At 41.7% G+C, this 16,154-nt stretch overlaps 1 protein-coding gene across 2 annotated transcripts; it reads left to right on the forward strand.

Moving 5' to 3' along the window:
* The first annotated feature begins 766 nt into the window (after positions 1-766).
* On the forward strand, positions 767-14,945 carry LOC143138096 (ras-related protein Rab-5C-like). Of its 2 annotated transcripts, none has more exons than XM_076298530.1 (6): positions 767-909; positions 1,835-2,110; positions 2,861-3,012; positions 8,117-8,239; positions 9,409-9,502; positions 13,864-14,945. In XM_076298530.1, the coding sequence occupies exons 2-6, from the start codon at positions 1,960-1,962 to the stop codon at positions 13,989-13,991; spliced, it is 648 nt and encodes a 215-aa protein (XP_076154645.1). In that variant the 5' UTR covers positions 767-909; positions 1,835-1,959; the 3' UTR covers positions 13,992-14,945. The 2 variants fall into 2 exon arrangements, with proteins under 2 accessions (XP_076154645.1, XP_076154646.1); XM_076298531.1 differs by having other exon boundaries at positions 1,838-2,110.
* Positions 14,946-16,154: the final 1,209 nt, after the last annotated feature.

The raw sequence follows: 16,154 nt of genomic DNA on the forward strand, positions 1-16,154 counted from the left end.
CAATGTGTAATAATGAGCAATATCTCTATGATATGATAAATTGATACTACAAACCATCCTCAGGAAGGAAGAAGCTGAAAAACTAACATGGAATAGGGCATTTCAAGAGAGAAAGAGCAGTGTGACAGCAGTACATTATTTGTACTTGTTTGCTCATAAGTGATATCATCAAATAACACTCTGATACCCATGCAGAAAAAGATAATGACCATGACGGCCCACCACGAGGTCTCATTCCAACAAATCCGGCCCACTACCTGATATGAGTTTGACACCCCTGACATAGACTGACTTGATTGCCTCGTTCTTTGGACACCAAGAAAGGTATATTAGTATTATTATAGCTCTATAATAGGCCTAGGCTACTCCTCTACCTTCTAGACCACATCATTATTAGTAGCCTATTATTATAAATAGAGGGACTGTGGAAATAAACTGCATCAATGCATTCTTATACACTTTATTCCCTTCAAATGATTTCTTTATAGCAACAACAACGTGTCAGCCTAAAAATTAAGCTGTTATGGTGGTTAATGTTAATTTTGCAACCTAAGCACATTTCTGTATGGCTCATTCGCACTTTATAACCACAACTCAGTCCAACTTTTTGTTCATTTTGTTTTATTATGGTGTTGTAGCGCCACTCAGTGGTAGACCAAACATCCTACTCTGTGGGCGTTACCTTTTCTCTCAAACAAAGCCATTGTTGTGTGTTTCAATTGGTCCTCTACGCAAACGCCAGGCTCCGTATACGGAAGTGGGAAATTTCCCGGAAGCATGTTATACAAGAAGTGAAACGATTACAACCTCGAATTGTAACAGTATTGTTTTTGTAGTCTGTAAAAGTGAAATTTAGTATAATAGATAAACCGAACGATCTTGACAAGTTTCCGATTACATTGATGATAAGTAAGAGCCATTTCCTGGTGTTTATTTCATGTTTATGTTCACAACATAGCTTAGAGGTTAAGTTAACGTTAACGTCAACTGTTAACGTTAACGTTTGTTGTGATTTTGGGAGCTCAAAAAAGGGTGAATGCTTACTGATAGTAGAAGAATATTTAAAAGTCAGCAAAATCTGATGATATTGTGGGCAATTAATGTCGATGAACCTGTGTCTGGTAATACCATAACACTCAGAAATGTTTGCTAGCTGTCGTCGTCGTTGTCTGGACCTTCCATTTGACCTACGTTAAAATTGCTTAAACTACACAAAAAACGTTACTAAGATGATTTTTTCGACCCAAACGACAGATCATCTGTGGACAGACACCATACAAAATATTGTTTGTAATACACAACGAATGACCGTGGTAGTGTAGGAAAATATTTCAGTTTGCTCAGGACACCGGGTCTATTTAGGATCTTTGAACCATTTAACATTAGTCAAGCTAATCAGCGTTTTCACTCTTTCTACGCGAAACTGACGTATCATATCATAGTCGTTTACTGTAGACTAGATCCTTTTGATCGGTCTGTGTCCAACAAGAAATCCGGTCTTCGAAACGACATTGTTTATTTTTTTATGAACAGTTTCCTTCCCTTCTGGGACATTTTGGTGAGCTGCCAACAAGCAACAGAATAGTTTTTGTTTCATCTTAAATAGCCCACTGCAACGGTGGTTTCGGGGAAAAATAGATAAGGAAAGCTAAATCAGTCGCCTATTATTGTATAGAATGTGTTGCCTAATAGTGGGAAAAGTGCCCAAACAACATGTCCCGGCAACATTGCTGAGATGACTGACATCATCACCCTATGACTTTTCTGGATATACTGGATATTTTCTTGGATACAGTTTCTTCTCTAACTGGATCTGTGTGTGACTTCATTCCAGCAGGTCCTTCCTTGGACCTAGCCGTTGCACTGCTGAGACCTGTCGACTACCTCCATATCCTCGTCCATTAGGAGCCCTGTGGTTGAGCTTTTCTCCCTAACCCTGCATAGCGTCTGGCTGGGGGAATGGCAGCCCGTGGAGGAACCATGCTGGGTACTTCCAAGATATGCCAGTTTAAACTGGTGCTGTTGGGGGAGACGGCCGTCGGCAAGTCCAGTGTGGTCTTGCGCTTTGTGAAGGGACAGTTTCAAGAGTACCAGGAGGCCACTATTGGAGGTAGTGTGTGTGTGTGTGTGTGTGTGTGTGTGTGTGTGTGTGTGTGTGTGTGTGTGTGTGTGTGTGTGTGTGTGTGTGTGTGTGTGTGACAGAGATAGAGAGAGATAGAGAGACAGAGAGAGACAGAGATAGAGAGAGGATATGGGTTTGTGTGTGTATCAAGTGAGGGGACCCTGTGTGGTGTGTATCAAGTGTGCTATGTGTGCGTGTGTGTAACTGCAGCTTTCATATGCTGTCACAGTCCAACATTGTTCACATTTCTTAAATTCAGTACAGTTTAGCCTAGAATAGTCCATGCAGTGATCAAGAGCTGTTATGTAGAGATTTTCTGTGAAATCAGACAGAATCTTGTTCAATTACTTGAATGCCATATTGTTAATTCAATTTTCTTATGGTTTATGATGATTTGTATATTTTCTTCATTTGGTGGCTCTCACAGTTTGATTTGTGTTCTCTGTTCACCTAGAGTCTAGACTGTGTGCATTGTCAGTGTTGACTTGTTCTACTCTGCTATGAAAACAAAGCTCAGTGTCGCTATCAGCGGTCAGATCAGCGGTCAGATCTCATGTGTTAGCTTTTGAATATCTCTTTTTCTGTTTACTGTGTGTTGCTTTTGTCATTCCTTCACCTTCTCTCTCTCTCTCTCTCACTCTACCCCTCTCACTCTCTCTTGCTCTCTCTTTCCCTGTTTGTCTCTCTCTCTCTCTCTTTCTTACTCACTCTCGTTCTGTGTCTCTGTCCATTGTGTAGCTGCATTCCTCACACAAACGGTCTGTCTGGACGACACAACGATAAAGTTTGAGATCTGGGACACGGCGGGGCAGGAGCGCTACCACAGCCTGGCGCCCATGTACTACAGAGGAGCCCAGGCCGCCATCGTAGTCTTTGACATCACCAGCACAGTAAGAGACATGGACACACACACACACACACACACTTAAAGGAGCACTATTATAGCCTTGTGCCTATGTACTACAGAGAAGCACAAGCTGCTATAACAGTCTTGGACAATGACCAGCACAGTAAGAGGCATGGACACACACACACACACACACACACACACACACACACACACACACACACACACACACACACACACACACACACTCTCACTCAAAGGGGCACTACCACAACCTGCTGCCCATGAGCACAGGCGGCTATCGTAGTCTTTGACATCACCCACACTCGCACACACACACACGTACACACACACACACACACACACACACACACACACACACACAGCATCATTAGTGCCGGTAGAGTCACAGCCTGGCACTCATCTACTACAAACGAGCCTAGTCTACGACTTCACCAGCACAGTAAGAGACACACACACACACACACACACACAGACACACACACACAAACAGAATTTCACTAGTGCTATGAGAGATACAGTAGCTGCATCGTTTACACAGTCAAAACACACACAGCACACTGTATACACAGCTTGCACACACATATACACAAAGCTTCTCTAATTCTCTAGGCATCAATAACTCACACACACCCACAAACAGTTGTTTGCTTGGAGCATACATGTACAGTTCAACACATTGTCATACTGTAGATTTAACTTATATAGTAGTCATGTGAAACTACTGCATGTTCCGGTTTCACTATAACAAGTAGCCGCTTCCCTATATTGTCCGGCCAAAGCTGGGCGAATTAAGGCATATGGAGGCCAATTGCTTCCCTATGATCACCTCTGGAGCTTAATGGTGCCTCCACGGGGCGTCCTCAGAGCTACTGTCCCTGGGTCTCTGGCCTCACCTTTACCTTCCAACCAACCTGTGCTTAGTGGGGCTTGAGGCAGTTTCAAGGCGGAAGGTGGGTTTAACCATGTCAGGTAACCAGGCCTGCATTACTAGCGATTGCTAGCTAATTGATTTGGATTTGCACCACTATTCTGTGCATTTTAGGTTTCCAATCACATACTGTGAATTTGAAGCAAATTGGGTTTCACATCAAGATTCACAACAACACTCCTGTATTAAGTCATATTTCAATTCAAAACAACACTGGCTCAAACGAATACAACATGGCTGTATGGAATGTTTAATGACCATATATTTACCAGTGGTTAATAATTGACCACTTTTTAGCCAGCCAAGGTTCCTTTTTTCCAGCCAGTGTTTTGTACTACATATGAACAATTAGCATTCTAGCCATGTTGCTCTACTGTAAACAAAGGCTAACGTCACTAAAAACAAATCTGGATTAAAGCAACACCAAAGAGTTTTTTGTACCTTAAAATAAATCGTTTCAGTGGTTCATCAACTCGTAACAAGGTGAACGACACTTCTGCATTCGCTTCGCGGCCCTCTATCGGCTATAAACACACTGTGTAAGTTTGCCAGATCGGGTAGCGGATCTGTAGTTGGAAAGAGACATAAGAAACTACAAATTTGACTTGCTTCTGATGTCACAATACATCATACTTTCATAAAATCATGCAACATACTCTACCTTGTCTGTGGACATCGTTATTTGCAAAGCCAGTGCTGGATAAACAAAAAGCATGCGTGCAACAGAGGAAAAGTGCTTTGGTATTGCTTTAACATTGCTGTATGAACCTCCTGGTTGTTTTACATTAGATCCAGGTCAAGCTGCCTGTGAGATGTGTTGCTTAACTTCTAGGACACCACATTATATAACGGAGCAGATGAGTCTACCTTGTGAAGTGTTCTTTATTTGTGTGTTATCTTAAGTGTTAATATTCCACGGAGGAAAAGACCGCAACAACAACTTCTGATACTTTGAACTTCCCTCGCTTGATCTGGGTATGACTTCAACATCGAGGGTGGGATTTAGGACAACACACAGCCTGATAACGAGGAAGCAATTTTTTTTACATTTTATTTTAAGGCCATTATCACCTTCAAGCTCAAATATCGTCTTATCTCGGCTTGGCTCGATAGTGGGTTTGCGGCTAGTGTGATGTGGAGTAAATAAAAACAAAAAAAACACATCACTCCAACACCATGTCAAAGGTGAGAAACCACAACGGGTCTCTCTAAAGCAGAGGGGTTTAATACTGTGGGGCCAGGTTTCCTTGGAAACTCAGGCTTAAGCGCAATGCACGATGTGGTGACCTTTTTCAGGAAGTTCTGCGTTCAGTAATTTCAGTTCTCAGTCCTCCCACACTCCCAGGGCCTTGGCCTGTAGCAGGTGGCAGGTCAGAGATGAACGCTTAGCTATACACTAGCCGCATCCTAACGCCATTTGGACATCAGCGGTACCGTTGCCAACGGAGAAACGGTCGGCATGGGTTCAATTCCCGAACGCCACATTGCAAGTCCTTGCCAGGCTTTATCCCACTCACCTAACTGTCCTTTTACTTCAGTAGCCTATAGCCAGATGGTATGACGTATAACTGGGTTGTTGGTGGTTCAGGAGGATTACAGTATGGTACTGCCTCCCTCCTGTTAAAAATATAAGAATGAAATGATGATGCTTATCATAATGTATTGTATACCCTGTTTTGTACTTAAATAACATTTCCTAAATGTGGATGTTTGAAAATGCACACACACTTATGCATAGTTTCATCCTCCAAAAGATGTACCAGCTGTTATGGCCTGTGACGTAAGTAGAACAGTGACACACACACACACACACACACACACACACACACACACACACACACACACACACACCAATGGTTGCAGAAAGAGGCTTGCACATAGACCGGCAGAATGTATCACACACTACATATGACTTCAGGCAGATTTATGGTCTGTGACAACACACACACACCAATGGTTGCAGAATGTGGCTTGCAAGGGTGTGGGTTTGTTTTGCAGATGAGGCTTGTCCTTCTCATGCTGTATGACATAATCAGTGTCCTAAGATTGAGGCATAACTGCCCACTCACAGAAATGTAATGCTTTAAACATTGTAATGTTTTAAACAGAGGGATGTCATCTCATTGGTAACATATTGGTATTCTGCATTATGTCAGTGTGTGTTTTGAAATGTTTTGGACTCTCTCTTACACACACACACACACACACACACACACACACACACACACAGGCGTAATCCCATTCCCTCGGTAGTCAGGGTCCCCCACGGATCCTTGAAAAGTCGAAAGGGAAGTCAAGTCAAGTCAAGTCAAGTCAAGTTTATTTATATAGCGCATTTCATACACAGAGGTAATTCAATGTGCTTTGCATAAACAAAACCAAACAATAATAACAAATAAAAAGCATAGAAAGGCAATATAGTCAAAGAATAGTTAAAAGGTAAAGATCATAATAAAAAGAAAACATAAAACACAAGGTAAAATAATTTTAAAATAAAGGATAATTAGTAAGCAAAAAACAAAGGCAAAAGTAGTAAAAAAAAGTAATAAAAGATAAAGTAGAATAATTATCAAGGCAGATTCAGAATTTGTAACTCGGCACAGTTAGCAGAAAGCATCTGAGAACAGTTTGGTCTTAAGTCTAGATTTAAAACTGGCTACAGTTGGGGCCTTTTTGATGTCATCCGAAAGTTGATTCCACAGCTGAGCCGCATAGCAGCTAAAAGCTGCTTCACCATGTTTAGTTCTAACAGTAGGTTTTACTAGCAGGTTTTTCACCTGGGACCCGAGAGGACGCGAAGGTGTGTACTGCTGAAGCATGTCTGACAGGTATTTAGGTCCTGCTCCATTTACTGATTTATAAACAAGCAATAGAGCTTTAAAGTCAATTCTGTGACTTACTGGAAGCCAGTGCAAGGAATTGGAGTAATGTGGTCAATTCTTTTAGTTTTTGTTAGAATCCTAGCTGCTGCATTTTGTATCATCTGAAGCTGTTTAATAGTCTTTTTAGGAAGGCCTGTGAACAGTCCATTGCAGTAATCAACCCTGCTGGAGATAAATGCATGAATGAGTTTTTCTAAGTCATATTTTGACATCAGCCCTCTGAGTCTGGCAATATTTTTGAGGTGGTAAAAAGCTGATTTAGTTGTCGCTTTCATGTGGCTGTTGAAATTTAGATCACTGTCAATTAATACACCAAGATTTTTAACTGTATCCTTTGCCTTCAACCCTTTTGTGTCAAGGAGACTGGCAACCCTAAGTCTTTCCTCCTTTTTACCAAATATAATTACTTCAGTTTTTTCTTTGTTCAGCTGAAGAAAATTTTGAGACATCCAGGTGTTGATTTGTTCTATACACTGACACATAGATTCAAGAGGACCATAGTCGTTTGGTGACAGAGCTAAGTAAATTTGTGTGTCATCTGCATAGCTATGATATGAAATCATCAGGTATTACATTTTCGTATGGGACCGCCGAGCTAGTGAAATGTCTCCATCCGGTTTTGTGTATTTTTTTAACCGCACTTTTCTAAGTGACCAGTGTACCTTTTGGGGGAAGCATTTGTTTTGTGTGGGTGTCATCTGCATACTGTAGATCAAGAAGTAGAAGGCTATTGGAGGAAGTGTAGTGGTATCACTAAAGGTGTGAAAACAGTAAGAAAAAATATGCCTGTCTCTTATCCAAATTTCAGAGGTGGATAAACTGAGTTTATTTGCGTTTAGCCTCCACTACATCCCTGTACCTAAGGGATTGACATTTTCATGAAAGCAGTTATTTTAGAGTGCATTACACCTTTGGTCGGCAAGATTGGGCTTGAGGAAGCTGTTGAAGGTGTTGAAGATGTTGATTGGAAGTGGGGGGAAATAATTGGCTTATTGGTTGATATGGGGTGTGTGATTGTGACAATAATAAGCAGAGAATGGCATTAATTATTTCTTTTAATCTCCTGTTGCTATGTCACTTTTCAAGTGCAGGCCTTTCAGATCAGATTTCACACGCTCAATGTGAGGCACTCAGCAGCAGCAGTTGTTTTAAAGTGATGGTTCCCCCCCCCCCGTGTGTGTACTGACCTGTGTGTGTGTGTCCTGTGTTATCTGTGTGTGTACTGACCTGTGTGTGTACTGAGCTATGCGTCCCCTCTGTGTTGTCTGTGTGTGAACTGACCTGTGTGTCCCCTCTGTGTTCCCGTACTAAAGGACAGTTTCACGCGGGCCAAGAGCTGGGTGAAGGAGCTGCAGAAGCAGGCCAACCCCAACATCGTCATCGCCCTGGCCGGCAACAAGGCCGACCTGTCCAACAAGAGGACCGTGGAGTTTCAGGTGTGTGTGTGTGTGTGTGTGTGTGTGTGTGTGTGTGTGTGTGTGTGTGTGTGTGTGTGTGTGTGTGTGTGTGTGTGTGTGTGTGTGTGTGTGTGTGTGTGTGTGTGTGTGTGTGTGTGTGTGTGTGTGTGTGAGTGACCGAGAGAGAGAGGAGTTCAAAGAGTTTGGGATGCAATGTTTGTGCCTGTGTAAGTTTGAATTTGGTAATTTGTTTTGCAATGTTGTGTAGTTCTGCTAGTGGATGTGTTTTTGGTGGCAGAGGGAGCAGTGTGATTATTGTTTGTTGTGTATGTTTATGTTTGTTTGTCATCCTTCATGTCCAATATTATTTTTCTCTAAACCTGAAAACAGGTTTTTATTGGCCACCTTCTTGTGGATTATTTTGAGTGGCGGTGTTGATGTGTCTATGCTGTGGTCTTTATTGAGGTGTGGATTATTTTGGCTGGGGGTGTGTGATAATGTAGCCTCGTGGTCCAGGAGAAGCAGACAGGTTTTAGTGTAAAAAGGTTTATTGACTCAGCCAATATACTCCGAAAACACCCGTGATAAGTAACCTATATTAATTACAAAAAAAACAATACAGACTAGACAAAATACAAAAAAAACGCATTGAGTCACACATTGGACTATAATAAGCCGCACAATCATCCTAACCACTCACAGCAGTGTCAGGTACACACAACATGTGCAAATTTCGAGGCCTCACCTTCTCCCTCCACAGGGATTTAAAGTGATCAGGTTACCTCCCTAATTGGAAAAAACAGGCCTACGACTTATTAGGCGAATCAGCCAATTTGGGTACCCAGGGGCACACGCCCCTTCTTGCACCTCCAGCGCAAATACACAAACTAAATCAAAGAACCTGCAGTTGAAATCATAACACTATCTCTGGCAGAAAAATAACAGTAATAGAATCTGTGCACTCTGCCAAAGCATACCACCTACAATGAAAAAACATGGCAAAAAACATAATTAACTATAAATATAGTGACAGTGTGGGTCACTCTGTCACAGGGTGTTGATGCGTCTGTGCTGGGGTCTTTATTGAGGTGTGGATTATTTGGGTGGGGGTGTTGATGCGTCTGTGCTGGGGTCTGCTAATTGAGTTCACATGCTTGACCCCTATTTACCTGATCTTTGGCTTCCCTCTTGACCTTTGCCCTCTGCAGGAAGCTCAAGACTACGCCGATGAGAACAGCCTGCTGTTCATGGAAACGTCTGCCAAGACAGCCCTGAACGTCAACGAGATCTTCATGGCCATCGGTAGGTTCTCCTTTTGTCTCTAGAACACCAAACCTGCTCTGTCTGTGGCTTCTCTCATAGATTCTGGTTAGGTAGACCAAGGTGCCCAGCACACAGCATCACAGGAGCTCATATAGGCTACTGGGGATCATTTATGTCAATACTGTAAGATGCTTTGTATGGAAATGCCTGCTAAATAGATCAATGTTATTCTATTTAAAGCTATAACTCAGTTAAACAGTTCACAGCATATAACAAGGGTCAATCTTCCATCAATCCAGTTTTGCTGCTCATTTTACATCTAACAATATAGCAATATATAAACAAAACCAATCAGATGAGTCACAACACAAGTACCATGCTATTATTCTGACGCTAGCGACCAATAGCAGGATTAAACCATACTAGCAACGTTTGGAAGAAAGCCTGATTTATGCTTCATTTTCATTCAAAAAAAGAATATATCCATTTCCAATGGTGGTTTCTTTCATCCGTGTCTGTAAGCTTGCTGAAAATGTACAAAATATGGACAAAAGGAATGCAAAGAAGCCTCTCAAACGATATCCAAATGTACCATTGGACATGAATGAGCTTTAACACATACTGAGGTTTCCAACAGGTATTCCCAAACTGTGGTACGTGTACCACCGGTGGTACGTGAGCTTCCACTAGGGCAGTGGTTCGGAACCTGGGGTCCGCGGACCCCACTAGGGGTCGCCAGAGATTGCCGGGGGACCGCGCAATGTTGCCTGGGCTGAGGTTACCAAAATTATATTTGCGCACATTAAATGTATAAAATCCCAATAACACACCCAAATAGATAATCAAAGTTCTGTATAATCCAAACTAAAACATATTTTTGTTCCACATTTAAATTTATGTAGCTATTTATTACCTCTGACCTCTGAACTTATAAGTTTGTAATTAATCACTTTATTCTTTTTGTGTGTGTATGCGGGTAGGAGTTTGGGTAGGGGGCCCTGGCTTGTCTTAGACACAGGCAAGGGGGTCTTCAAGGAAAAAAGGTTGGGAAACACTGCACTAGGGGGTACGTGAGATGAAAAGGGCAATGGCGGAAAGGAGTTAAACATTTATTTTTTTTAAACTCTTAAGCATATGTTCTCTTTGTTCTTTGTGTTTCATAATGTTGTTCTCCACATTGTTTTTTTTTTTTTGTTTTTACTGTGAGAGCTCATAGACCAGTTGCACATTTTGATTTTGTTATTTGGTATCATGTAGGGCGGCTAATTAAACATGATGCCTGGAATGCGTCAATAGAATGCGTTACGTTTTTATGTGTCGGATGGTGGGGGAACGCGAGCCGAGTCAGGATGTAGGTGGTGGTACGCAAAAAAAAGTTTGGGAACCGCTGCTTTAGGACACAAGAGGGGGTGCCATATTCTATAGCAGCACCATGAACAAGACAGGAGCTGGTCATAGATCCAGAGAAAAGTGTGACAGGGGCACATTTTCTGGACAGGACTCTCTGACGACTTGATGTCATGAGTCAATAGGGTCACTTAATCTTTGAAGACACGTTTATTGATGACACAAGCTTAACCGTTATAGTTGTGGATTTGCATTGATTCCTTTGCCTAATTGGCCCATTCACTGATTAACCTCGACAGTGACAAAGAGCCTGTATTCTAGGTGCTGACCTGCAACGCTCTGTCAGTGGATTGATGTTGATTACATTTGTGTTGTAAATGGCATAGGTTCTGCTTCAGGTGTATAAAATGGCAGTTTGTTAATTTATTATGGAGTGGCCCCTATTTAAGGTGACGCTCACAAGAGTAAATCGCAGATTTGTAATCATGGGAAACAAATTGGTATTTCTCAAAACAAGCTAACTGTGTGTGTGTGTGTGTGTTTGTGTGTGTGTTTGTGTGTGTGTTTGTGTGTGTGTGAGTGTGTGTGTGTGTGTCCATTGACAAGTGTTTAATTTTAGGCAGACACAATAAATGGGTTTAAAAGGAAATGTAGTTGAAAAGGTGCTTGAAAGTACTTCAGTTTGATGTGGAGTGAATGAGACCCTTGACCAGGTTCCACTCTTATGCTCGACTGACCTTCCAGTGGATGGGATTTAAAACTTGTGGCTGAACTAAACTATAGGCAGCTTTAATTAAACTGGTCAATTAAATCATTTTAAAATCTCTCTAGGAATTAAATAATGTTTGAACTTGGTCACAGAATTGCTGCATCAGTGTGTCAGTGTGGACATCTTTAGTGTGTGTTTGGCCCTGAGTTTATTGTGTGTGTGTGTTTAGTGTGTTTAGTGTGTGTGTGTGTTTAGTGTGTGTTTATTTGTGTCTGTTCAGTGTGTGTTTGGCCCTGTGTTTTTAGTATGTGTGTGTTTGTGTTTGTTTAGTGTGTGTTTATATGTGTCTGTGTTTGTGTGTGTTTGCTGTGAGTCAGTGCTTGTTTTCCCTGTCAGCCCAATATTCCCAGTGAGAGTCTGCCTGCCTACGCTGCACAAACAGTTTGTCATGATTAGTGAGGGAGTGAACACAGCCTGTCAGAACCCTTTGACTCCACTCTGGTGGGAGCTGGATGGAAGTAGACAGCTTTTGTTGTTGCACCCCCCCCCCCCCCCCCCTCCTCTATTTTAAATGCACCTGGGTCACCGTGTGTCAGCTGTGGCTTCCTCCATTACCCTGGCTCTTGTGTCATGTCAGCTATTTATGTGTGTGGTCACCCTGTGTTTGAGCATCCTCCACACAGTCTATTGGAGGGGGCCAGTCACTTCATCTGACATAGAGTGCCGGAGTGTGCTTTTCACTTCAGTGTTTTTGATGATCCCACTCAATGAATGTCAGAACAGCCCATTTCTTTCTATTTCATTGTTCGGCTTAGGCCTACAGCTCTCAATCTCGTTCATCGTTTTTAGACCCTGAGACATTTCTTTGTTTCTGGGTGTTTAGATTGGTGCGGTTGAATATTAATCCCCAGGTGGTTACACTGGCGTGCCACATATACCACACATTACTGTTTCACATACCGCATCATTAACCCAGACATGGCCACATATGCCCTCTCTCTCCTGCGTTGTGGAAGGAACACTGCTTAGCCTGCATAGATCCTGTGTTGGTTTGTGTTGACTAGACAGCTTATCGTCTTACATTCCCTAGATGTCATATATTAGAAATAGACATTCTATTTGAGACTGATAAAATGCATTGTAACTATGCTACTCATATCTATAATAGCAATGAACTGGCAATAGAAACAGCACACATCACACTCCTCTAGTCTTTCAACATTTAATTAGCCTTGTCCATGTCAACCTGCCACTGTCCCCTCTACAGCCATTTTGCATTTTGAAGTGAAAAAATACCCTGATAGGGGGATAGGGGACCCTGACAAGAGATGAAACTACAAGACCAGACCAGACCAGACCATTCTTCTCCTCTTGGAGACAGATACTGAAGTCCCCTGCAAAAGCGTGGAAAGCATCAACCAGGTCCATGGTTTTAGCCACAGTAACGAATCTTTTACAATCTAGATGTGCGGATACTGAACCTCTCCCCTGTACCCCAATTGTCTCGCGCTTTGTTACCTTCATTGTAACACCCCTTATCCCCTTGCTCTGTTTCTATAGCAACTGTTACCCTTACCCCTTATGCCTTACGGCTTATCTGCACCTGCAATTTGTATCCTCGTTCCTTGTTCCACATACCCTGTAGCCTCCTCTGGGTCAACATTATTTATATAGCGCATTTCATATACAGAGGTCATTCAATGTGCTTTATATAAATAAAAGCAAATAGGAATAGCTGATAAAAGCGTAGAAGGGCAATAGTCAAAGAATAGTTTAAAAAGTATAAAAAAAATAATAACAAGAAGAAAACATAAAACACACAAGGTAATAGTGCATAAAAGGGCAATCGTTTAAAAGTGTTTAAAAAGTAATAATTAAAACATAAAAAACAACATAGAATGATTATACTAGTCAAGAACCCAGTGTACAGCAGCACTCTATGGAGATTCTTGAAGTACTTCCAAACTGTGCGCGCACACATATTTATTTCCTTTCAGGGCCAAGATGGGCGACCACAGGGCTCGATAGTCCCCCTCATGGAGTATTAACACCCAAATAGTTAACACTCAGTTTCAGAGAAACCCGGTAAAGCTGTAACTCTCGAACTGTAAAGAACGAGCTGTTAAACTCCCCATGCCCAATCTGTCTATTCTGTTGGAATGACAGCACAATGGGTGTCAATAAAAAGAGTTGATGTAGCCGTGATTCTAATTCTACATATTAGGAGCTAAACCTGTTGGAAACAGAACCTCTCTAAGTGTCCCTCTGACCATGTGTGTTTGGGCTTGTGCTTTGTCTGCTTTGTGAGCACGGTAATTGTAATGGTGGTCTTTTATATCTGCAGCTAAGAAGCTTCCGAAGAGTGACCCCCAGAGTGGACTCGGAACGGCAGGCCGGGTCAGACCTGGAGTGGACCTGAATGAGCCCGCCTCCCAGAGCCGCATGGGCCAATGCTGCGGCAGGGGCAATTAACCAATCACAAAGGAGAACACAAGCTTGGGCTGCTGGATCAACAAGAACAGAGACCAATCGCAGGAGAGAGTTTTTAATTTATATTTGCCGCAAAAAAAGACTAGCATTTAAACTGATCACATTCTAAAAGTTGTAACGATCATCGTAATAAGCTAGAGGGACTCCACACACTCAGCTCTATCTCCTTGCTCTAACCTCTACCCTTTTATACCCCTGTCTGTAACATTATGGTATTTAAAGGTTATCTATCACGTCTTCAAGTTTATGGTTCTTAAAGGACATCATGAGGATTTGGTGTTAGGTGATTTCTGTTTATCTATCCGGGTCCTTCCCACTTTTGTTGCTCTGAAGGAAAGGAATCAGGGATCAGGGAGAGGGGCCTTTCTCCCGGATCCGCGCTCGTGGGTTTGTAAATTATCTGTTGTTGTTGTTGTTGTTGTTATTTTAATGGTGGTGTGGGCTTGGGTTGAGTGGTGGGGAATGATCTGAGAGGACACTGCCTTGTGCTGCACATCATCATGGACTCCGCCAGAGCCACCCCCCACAAATGCATATATGTATGTACACACACACACACACACACACACACACACACACACACACACACACCTGCCTACACAATACACATATTACATACTTATACACACACTATCTGTACACATATACTTACACACACACTAACACACACATATACACAGATGTACACACACAGTACACATCCACAGACACAGGCATCCATACACATATGTCCGGCTTCATGCTTTTTCCAATCTGTATAAAATGCATTAAAACCGTTCAGAAGTGAAATGTAAACATGAAGTGTTTTGTATATTGAACAGATAAATTATAAGCCTATAATCATTTTGTGTTCTGTATAAGAATCATGAAGCACAAGGGACTGACCTACCTTTTCTTTATAATTTATAAACTATACATAAAATACCATCTAATTCATTAATGGCTTTGAATTTTTCTCCCTAAAACAGGTGTTTGTGCAAGGAACAGCTTATCATACTGATTCACTTATTTAGATCTTTTCCCAAGCTGATTTCATGGTCCTTTAATGTCACATTAAGATCTTTAAGAAAATAATTGTGTGTGTGTGTGCGCGTGTGTGTGTTCACACGCATAGGCAGGTCTTGAGGCGGATTGTTCCGGACCTCAAAGATAATTGCCTGAGACATGCATGAATCCGTGTTATCTCTCTCGGTAAAGGAACACCTGTGAGGCATCCTGTTGTGTAAAGCCTGATTTATACTAAACCTTAAAAAACGGATACGGCTACAGACCGAGCCTCCATACGTTCGTTTGTCCGTGCACTTCAAGCTTATGAATAAAAAGGATCAACGTAAGAAACGAATGTATCTATGTACGTATGAAAAAGGGAGCATAGGCGTAAGACCGCGTCCCACAGAGGGACAAGGTCAATGTTCACAACACACAGCATTTCAAGCCTTCGTGCTAAAATACCGGTACATGCAACGTTTTCTTACATGCATATGATATATACAGTAGGCTTTCTGTAGAACATAATGGCTTCAGGAGTCTATGTGATGCATTCTACTTTGAACAGATATTGATATTGCCGATATTGTGATAGGGAAATATCCCACATTTGCCAACACCCAATGATGTTCAGCTCTACATACTGTATAAATCAGTCCACACCACAACGATTTCATAATTTAGCTTATTGTTTGCCAATAACATTTAATGGTAGCATGTACATTTTACTGGTGATGATACACCTGCGTGAAACCTGAGTAAAAGCAGCTGGACCACGCTGTCATCTGAGCCCTGGAGACTCATAGTCTCCTTTTGTACATGTACATTTATTCATTTAACAGATGCTGTTATTGATATTATAGAAGAAACATATTTATGTATAGTGCTTAAAACATTTTTTACCTGTGTGTTGATCCCATAAATTCAGTACTGTTTGGTCCTAGCTCTAGCTCAGCTCAGTAGCCTAACTACAAGAAGACAAACAGTATACTTTTAACATTTCCTGTGATGTTCTGATTAAGGCTTGATTGTAAGGATGATTTTGATTGGCAATTTTTAAGAGCCCAGTAGGATACTCTTAAAAAAAAAATCTTATTAGAGCAACTATTTTCATGATGTTCATGATGTATTTTCTGAACACACATTGCTCACGGTAGT

The sequence above is a fragment of the Alosa pseudoharengus genome, unplaced genomic scaffold (assembly GCF_046254945.1).
Source record: "Alosa pseudoharengus isolate Yale_2024_CS ecotype anadromous, Long Island Sound unplaced genomic scaffold, YU_APseudo_1.1 YU_APseudo_1.1_scf_21, whole genome shotgun sequence".
Lineage (NCBI taxonomy): Eukaryota > Metazoa > Chordata > Actinopteri > Clupeiformes > Clupeidae > Alosa > Alosa pseudoharengus.

What these genes read in the sequence shown, in the direction of transcription:
- LOC143138096 (XM_076298530.1), top strand. Translation starts at nt 1,960, where the DNA reads ATGGCAGCCCGTGGAGGAACCATGCTGGGTACTTCCAAGATATGCCAG. An exon ending in TCTTTGACATCACCAGCACA is followed by an intron (nt 3,013 to 8,116) that starts GTAAGAGACATG and finishes CCCGTACTAAAG; the next exon opens with GACAGTTTCACGCGGGCCAA. An exon ending in AGAGGACCGTGGAGTTTCAG is followed by an intron (nt 8,240 to 9,408) that starts GTGTGTGTGTGT and finishes TGCCCTCTGCAG; the next exon opens with GAAGCTCAAGACTACGCCGA.